The 9,105-nt window shown below is 39.0% G+C and overlaps 2 protein-coding genes and 1 pseudogene across 3 annotated transcripts in view; all 3 read left to right on the top strand.

Annotated features, from left to right (window-relative positions):
- Positions 1–9,105, top strand: part of LOC309516597 (vomeronasal type-2 receptor 26-like) — a gene marked incomplete at both ends in the record, with an annotated part of 367,451 nt that overhangs the window by 117,992 nt on the left and 240,354 nt on the right. The window lies entirely within an intron of this gene.
- Positions 360–1,373, top strand: LOC309517520 (olfactory receptor 2AP1-like; the record flags this gene model as incomplete). The annotated part of the gene is made up of 1 exon (XM_082196745.1): positions 360–1,373. The coding sequence occupies one exon, from the start codon at positions 360–362 to the stop codon at positions 1,371–1,373; it is 1,014 nt and encodes a 337-aa protein (XP_082052871.1).
- LOC309517519 (putative olfactory receptor 2W6 pseudogene) lies at positions 5,149–6,093 on the top strand (annotated as a pseudogene). Its single transcript has one exon. The product of its transcript is annotated as a putative olfactory receptor 2W6 pseudogene (transcript).

Raw genomic sequence — 9,105 nt, 5'->3', positions numbered from 1 at the left:
TGAAGAATCATTACTTCAACACTGGTGACCTTTGCTTCTTCCAGTACATTGGCCAAAAAATCAAATATCCTTTATTAGGCATAGCAAACCACACATTATCAAACAGACACCGTATACAAATTGTGCAAAATACGAGCTCAGCAAAGCAAGGTTTGTCCCCGTCAGATCTCTAACTCCAGAGAAAATCAATTTGCATAAATAATACAGGTGATGTGCATTTTTTTTCCAGAGACACCGTGGATGGAATCTTTCTCCCTTCCATTTCTTCACTCAGTGGTACTTAACTATTGTAAAATGGCTATCACTTTCATATCACTTTCCCATTATCTTTCAGAATGTAGCATTTGATGTCAACCACAATGCAGAGAAACCTGAGTGAAATCACAGAGTTCATCCTTCTGGGATTTGGGAATCTCCCTCATCTGCACATCTTTCTGTTCCTTGTTTTTCTATGGATCTACATTTTGACAATTGCTTTCAATATCCTCATGGTCTTTCTCATAGTGACTGATCACCATCTGCACACACCTATGTACTTCTTCCTGGGGAATCTGTCTTTTTTGGAAGCAGTCTACAGCTCAGCCTCTCTGCCCAAGATGCTGGCCAGTCTCCTGACAGGAGACAAAACCATCTCTGTTAAAGGATGTCACATACAATTTTTTGTTGTTGCTCTCCTGATTGGTACAGAAAGCTATTTGCTCTCTGTGATGTCTTATGATCGTTTCTTAGCCATATGCAAACCCCTATATTATGCAACTCTTATGAATGGTAAACTCTGTATCCAGCTGGTCAGTTGCTCTTGGATGAACAGCCTTGTGTTGGTCACCATATGCTTGGTCTTGATATCACAACTACATTATTGTGGTTCCAATGAAATTGATAATTTTTTGTGTGAATCTCTTTCATTGGTTAAAATCTCATGCAGTGACACCAGCCTTGTGAAATATGTCATTCTAATCCTGGCTTTTGTGTTCAGTTTTCCTCCTTTTCTTTTGACCCTTATCTCCTACATATATATCGTTGCAGCCATTTTAAAAATCCCATCCACCACTGGGAAGCAGAAGGCCTTTTCCACCTGTTCTTCTCACATCATTGTTGTTTCTATCTTCTATGGGTCAATATTCATTGCATATTTCAAACCAGAAAATGAAACCATTAGAGACCTTAACAAAATCTTTCCACTACTTTACATGGTCCTCCCTCCTTTAATTAACCCCCTCATATATAGCCTGAGAAATAAAGATGTCAAAGAGGCTCTGAGAAAGGTTGCTGGAAAATTTTGGAAGGGAAATTTGTGCCTCTTGGTTCCAAATACTGATAGCTCATTTCTTCCAAGAAATAAAGCTGTATGGGTGTGGAGGAAAAATGTCTGATTGTTCAGGTTCTGACATTATCATGTGAGAGCAAGAAATTATACAAATTAGTTGCGTGAGTGAAGTCATGGAAGTTGAAAGTTTTTGCTTGAAAGTTACTTTCAAGCAGGCATAGGCAAACTCAGCCCTCCAGATGTTTTGGGATTAGATTTCCATCATCCCTGACCGCTGGTCCTGTTAACTAAGGATAGTGGGAGTTGTACTCCAAAAACAGCTGGAGGGCTGTGTTTGCCAATGCCTGATTTCAAGCATCCGTTTCAGTGTAACTGTTCACTGTGGCCATATATATTTAAGAAATTGGCACAGAGAGTTAATGGGGGGAGTGGGACTTTGCTTGTGCTTCTTGATGTCTCTTCGGATGCTGGTATCCTCTTGGATTGACTCTGAGTAATTGTAATTGGAGGTATAGTGTTACAATGGTTTCAGTGCTACATCTGAAGAGAAGCATTGATGGAGTTTTTTTTCCAGAGGTTCTCTGCAATGCAACTTAATATCTACCCTATCAACATATAGCACCTCTGCTCAGAACCTGCACTGCTTGCCAATTTGCTACCAGGCCTACTTCAAGCTGTAGCTACATAAAGCTTGGGATAAATTGAACTGTGATATCACCTTACTCCATCTATGTCCAGTTAACTGCATCAGTCAGTAAAACTGGGCCTGCTAAAAATGCTTCATAAGATCCATGCACACTTTTGAACTCTCTGCCTATTGACTTAAGGCAAGTGCCTTTACTGTACTTTTTTTTTTTTGCACCTGCCAAAAACATTTTTCTTTAGGCCAATATATCCAGGCATGTGGATTTTAATTTGGATTTTAGTATACTGCTGCTTTTACTTTTAAAAAAAGTTTTAAATAGTTATCTGTTTTTACTGATAATTTTAGTTTTCATTCTTGCTGAAAACCACTTTGAGATTTTAATGCAATCCAGCAGTATGTACATCTTTTGAAATAAATGAATAAAGTAAAATAAATCCTATGGATGTCTAGGGATAAACGGATCTGCCAGTTTCACTTCTCTTGGTTCCTTATCCCCTACCATGGTTCAGTTGTAGATAGATATAGATGAATCTACCAGTTTTGGTTTCTCTTATTTTTTCATATTTCCAATCTTAAATCCAGTTCTTCACACCTGCAGCAATTTCTGAGTGGGGGGAGGGGAATCCTAATGGAAGCCTTTTGATGCACGTTTCTCCAGAGATACACATTTCTGTTTGCGAATTTACTGATTTCTTTCAGGCATTTTTTCCTAATATAATACATTATGTATTTTATCTTCCCCAATACACACTTTATCTCAGTGTATGCAGTTGTGTGCAGATTAATTGGCTGGAGAACTGCACTGCAAAATTCAGAGAAGAGTGAATTTAAAAGGATGGCTTTGTGTTCGTTTACATATTGTTTCTGGTTTCAGCTACAAGTTGGTCTGGGTCAATGACCACAGTTGCACTAGGCATGTCAAAAATTCATTTTACCCAGTATGTGGGTAAAAATTAAAACATAAAAAGTAGGATGCACTGCACTGCCAAAAGGTCTAATGAAACGAAAAGCACATACCCTTATGAACAATTCACTTTAAAAACAGTAGGTCAATACGACATCTATTGCCTTACTTTTCAATGAGGCCTTAAGCTGTATATTGCCCAAATGCCTTCCCTGCTCCTTATAATTAAGTAAAAGTAAAAGAGGTAGTACTTAAAAGAAGAATTACTCTGAACATTTAGGAAAGGAGTGGGAATATTTCTGAATGAGGGAAATCCCCACAGTGTCCTACTTCTGTGACTATGGGCCTGCAGTATCCCCGTGTGGCTTCCGTCTAGCTTTGAAACCTACATTCCCTCTCAGATTATTATTGCATCTCTCAAGATATTTACCTTTTATGCTTAATAATACATAATAATAAAATAGAAACACTCTCTCTCTCTCTCTCTATATATATATATATAGCCTAAGATGTGAAACAAGCCATAGCAGACTAAACAGAATTCAGAAATTATGGGAAGGCAAGCTTTGTCTATTGAGATGCTTATAGAAGACACAGTGCACATCTTGCTCCCAAGACCAAAAGTTGCTCGAAATTGAGCTTACAAGAAACTTCATTCATGAGAGAGGTAATGACACTCAGTGCAAGTTATTTGCAGGAACTGAAGCGCCGTGATAAATGAGTGTTTGTGAACTGCTTGCTTTGAGTAACAAAGCTGTGACAGCACTGAATGCTTTCATTTTCTTTGTTTGAGAAAGATTTGGAGGCTTTTGGGGTAGACTCCTCCACTGAAATCAATGGGTCAAACTTATCATGGCTTAATAAGATCCATAGTTTTCAATGGGAACTAAATTCAATTCACTTAATCTGGATCTAACCAATGGCCAGTTGGAATTTGGGATGAGCAAATCTGTGAATTTTGGCTTCTCTCAAGTTGCCATTTTCCCACTTCGAAGGTCAGTTTTCCAAATTCCCACATTGGTTTCTGAAATTCTTCTAAGTCCTCATAAAAGTTCACTAGGATTTTAGTACAAATATCTCAAAATATGCATATATTTGTATGCAAATTTGCCTAAGATACTTATTTTTACAAATCAGTTCCCCCTAATGGAACACATTTTTGCTTATTATTTCATGAATATATGGATTTATATGAACACTTTCCCCATGTATATGCATTTTTAGAAATATGACTTGGCTGGAGAACTGTATTATTGCAAGATCCAGAGAAGTGCAAATTTCAATGCATGGCTGTGTTTTGATCCATGCATTGTTTCAGAAACTACAAATTGTGTATGCTTGCCTTTCAATGTGAACTGAATTGATCCCCCCCCATTCCTAATATGACCATTGATTTATTTACATATATACCAGTAGAGCACTGAAGGCAAAAATAAGAATGGCTATTCCTGTGATACTATATGTCAATATCACATTCATTTGCATTTAATAAAAGAATACTGTATGAAAATTTGCAATTAAATACATCTACCTCACAAGATAAACTGAAATAGATATTTTTAATGTATGCATTTCTACACGTATTCTAAAGATTAGACATTTTAATGCAGTTTGGTACATTCATTTATTTTCTGTATTACAAAATTCAGTAAATTATGAACTCCAAAGTATACTTATGTCCTGATCCCTGTTTTAGTCCAGTAACTGCGAATAAGGTTGTTTCCCCTGTATGTATAGATTTCACGATTTTCCTCCCTCTCCGTCATGATTTTATCAAGTTGCCTGCAAGCCTCTATGAGTATTTTACCAGTATACCAATAAGTATTCCTGCTAAATGCAACATGTTCCGATTAGGCTGGAGTGCAGTAAGGTAAAGGACCCCAGGACGGTTAAGTCCAGTCGAATTTGACTGTGGGGTGTGGTGCTCATCTCCGCTTTCAGACCAAGAAAGCCAGCATTTGTCCACAGACAGCTTTTCTGGGTCATGTAGCCAGCATGACTAAACTGCTTCTGGCACAATGGAACACTGTGGCAGAAGCCAGAGCACACAGAGACACAATTTACCTTCCTGCCACAGTGGTACCTATTTATATATTCATGCTGGTATGCTTTTGAGCAACTTTTGTTCACTCCACGGGCATTTTAGCATTATGAGCTTTCAGAAATGTTATAGCCTGCAAAACATCCCTGAGTCATACTGCACTTTCTCCACATTTTCCTTCAGTGGTATCTGTAAAATTCATGACTACAAATACCTTTTACTTATCTTATGTTTCAGTTGTATTTCAGGATATGATATAACTTTGTTATACACATTTGATGACAACTATAATGCAGGAAAACCAGAGTGAAATTACTGAGTTTATTCTTCTGGGATTTGGGGAGCTCCCTCATCTACAGATCTTCCTGTTCCTTGTTTTTCTGGTGATCTACATATTGACAATGACTTTCAATATTCTCACGGTCATTCTCATAGTGACCGACCATCACCTGCACACACCCATGTACTTCTTCTTGGGGAATTTGTCTTTTCTGGAGACAGCCTACAGCTCAACCACACTGCCCAGGATGCTGACCAGTCTATTGACCGAAGACAAAACCATCTCTTTTAAAGGATGTCATATACAATTATATTTCTTTGATCTCCTGATTGGCACAGAATGTTATCTGCTCTCTGTGATGTCTTATGATCGTTTCTTAGCTATATGCAAACCCCTCTATTATGCAACTCTTATGAATGGTAAGCTGTGTATCCAGCTGGCCAGTGCCTCTTGGATTAATAGCATTTTGTTTACTTCTATATATTTGATCCTGGTGTTGCAACTAAAGTATTGTAATTCCAATGAAATGGATCATTTCTTTTGTGACTCTCTTGCATTGGTCAATATCTCATGCAGTGATACCAGCCTTGTGAAGTATATCAGTGTAATCCTGACTTTTGTGTTCAGTTTTCCCCCTTTTCTTTTGACCCTGATTTCCTACATATATATTATTGATTCAATTTTAAAAATCCCATCCACCACTGGAAGGCAGAAAGCCTTTTCCACTTGTTCTTCTCATGTGATTGTTGTTTCCCTGTTCTATGGTGCATTAATCATTGTATATGTGACACCAAAAACTGAAGGAATGAGAGACCTTAACAAAATATTTTCTCTTTTTTACACAGTCCTTCCGCCTTTAGTTAACCCCCTTGTATATAGCCTGAGAAACAAGGATGTCAAGGAATCTTTCAGGAAGGCCACGGGGAAGATTTTAGAAGGCCATTTTCTGAATTAGGGGTTCAGAACTAAATTGTTATCCAAAGCCTTTTGCCAGGCAACATCGGTTCAAGGCTTTATGGGTATCCGAGAAAGACGTTCCTACTGAGGTTCCTTTCAAGAATTCATCCTCTTCCTATGTAAATGTTTTCACTACCCATTGGATTGCTTCTTCCTGTGGGACCAACAGGCACCACAACTTTGAAAGAGAGAGGGGGTAATGCTTGTGAAGGTTACTGCCCTTTTCTATGCTCTCTCATTACTCACTCAGAGATGGCAAGTGAATAGACAGCAATAGCAGGAGGACAAACTGCAGAGCCAGGAGGATCCAGAGCTTGGCAGTAGGGCATAGCACATTTGCAATGAAGTTTGTATGTGTTGCTTGAGAATATGCACATCTACAAGAGTATGTGCATATGTGTTACTTTTGCATGCTGGTATGTGACGTTAGAGGCTGATTTGTGACCTGTGAAACAGAGCTGAAATTGCCTCCCTTATTTTGCTATATGTACTATTCCATGAACACCAATCTGTTCATGAAAGGAGCCCCCAATCATGAGTTGTACTCCAAGGGAATTTTCCTGTCATCAACATAGCTGAAATTTCTTAATGAAACAATATGAAATCAAAAAAGAGATGGAAACGTGGATGGGTCTAGTGGTTCTTACACACCCAACCGTTCAAATGAAGAAGAAAATAATATAAAATATTTTTTCTAAAAGAGGTTAATTTCCTTTCATTTCCCAAAACATTTCTGATTAAGCATTTAAAAAATACCGAAGTGTGGAAAATATCCAGTCTCTCTTACTCTCACCATTTTCCGCCCACAGATATCATCTGTCTATAGTATGTGCAGACTGATTTCAGAGGCATATCTCAGACTTCTTTGTGCCCCTTAGGAACAGGATCATGCAGGAACTTGGGGGGTTTCTAATAAAGTTTACATTCTGTTCTCCATTACACATTTTCCAGCAATAAAAGTTATTTGAATAAGTTATAAAAGTTGTTCCATGACTTCCTCCCATTTCGAAATACCATTTTGAATTCCATTTGCCTTATTTACAGTATAAGATCATTTCCCTCTCACTTGTTTCACAATGGTCATCTGCTGTAAGAAACTATGGTCAGTAGCCGATTTTCGCTCACCAATCAGTATCATTCTGGGGAGGTGGAGACTGAATTATGTAACTTCATTTGGAGGACTACAACGAATCTGCAAATGTGCAACTGTATGTGCATAGGGGTCCTTTCACATGATTAGGTGTCTTAACAGCATAAATTTCAGGATTCCTAATTGCATGAGGTTTTAAAAAAAGAAAGGTAAAGGACCTCTGAACAGTTAAGTCTAGTCAAATGTGACTATGGGGTTTTGGCACTCATCTCGCTTTCTGGCTGAGGAAGCCGGCATTTGTCCACGAACATAAGAATAAGAATTTTATTATTTATACCCTACCCATCTGCTGGGTTTCCTCAGCCAGTCTGGGCAGCTTACAGCACATAATAAGTTGTAAAACATTAGACATTAGAGAAGTTTTTAATGTTTGATGTTTTATCGTGTTCTTAATATTCTATTGGGAGCCGCCCAGAGTTGCTGGTGAAACCCAGCTAGATGGACAGGGTATAAATAATAAATTATTATTATTATTCCATTAAAAAAAAATCCTTGTACAGGGTTCCCTTCAGATGTCTTCTAAGAACCATATAGTTTTTATTTCCATGACATTTGAGGGGAGGGCGTTCCACAGGGCAGGAGCCACTACCCAGAAGATCCTCTGCCTGTTTCCCTGTAACCTCACTTCTCACAGTGAGGGAACTGCCAGAAGACCCTTGCAGCTGGAACTCATTGTCCGGGCTGAACGACGGGGGTGGAGAAGCCAAGGCCCCTTAGGGCTTTAAAAGTGCTAACACTTTGAACTGTGCTCAAAAATGTACTGGGAGCCAATGTAGGTCTTTCAGGAACAGTATTATATTGTCTTGGTGGCCACTCCCAGTCACCAGTCTAGCTGCAGCATTCTGGATTAGTTGTAGCTTCCGGGTCACCTTCAAAGGTAGCCCCATGTAGAGCACATTGCAGTAGTCCAAGTGGGAGATAACTAGAGAATATACCACTCTGGTGAGACAGTCTGCGGGTAGGTAGGGTCTCATCCTGTGAATCAGTTGGAGCTGGTAGACAGCTGCCCTGGACACAGACTTGACCTGCACCTCCATGGACAGCTGTGAAACCAAAATGACTCCCAGGCTGTGCACCTGGTCCTTCAGGGGAACAGTTAACCCATTCAGAACCAGGGAGTCCCCTCCACCTGACTGCCCCCTGACCCCCACAAAGGTACTTCAATACATTCCACACAAGGCTAACTAAAAAAAAAATAGAGTAACACCAATCCCACTCAAATAGTCTTACTATTTAAGTGGCCAAATCAACATCTGCAGAAGGAAAATAGTTAGGGCTTTATTTCCCTTGACAAAATCTGAGTATTCATTAAAGAACATTTCTAAGAATGGAAGTCCCCAAAGTGCCCCACATCTGACACCAGGGATGCAAGATCCCCATGTGAGTTTGGTCTAGATTTCAAGCTAATGTTCCCTCTCTGACAATTAGTCCCTATCTCTCAGTATGTTTACCTTTGATTTATAATAATATATAACAACCATCTAGAGACTGTTTCTTTCTGATAAACCCTGAGAAGCATGCCATGGGATGCTAAAATAAATAAAGCAGCTATAGAGAAAGAAACTTCCAATCAGGTCTGTGAAGATGGACATAAAAGAAAACGTCCTCTACAACTTGCTCCCAAGAACAGCAGCTCAGAAATTGCACTCAATGCAAACTTCAGCTCCTCATTCCTTCACAATATAGGTATTTGTATTCAGTGCTGATCATCTGCAGGAACTAAAATTTGCAATTAACGTGTGGTTCTCAATTCCTCACTTTATTCAGTAGTTAGAAGTATGAGGCTGCACTGAATGTTCTCTGTTTTCTTTGGTTGGGAGACCACTGATGACTTCCCACTGAAATCCATAGGTTAATTTA

The sequence above is a fragment of the Podarcis vaucheri genome, assembly GCF_965113315.1.
Source record: "Podarcis vaucheri genome assembly, chromosome: 13".
NCBI lineage: Eukaryota > Metazoa > Chordata > Lepidosauria > Squamata > Lacertidae > Podarcis > Podarcis vaucheri.
This window is presented reverse-complemented; position numbering and strand designations above follow the sequence as displayed.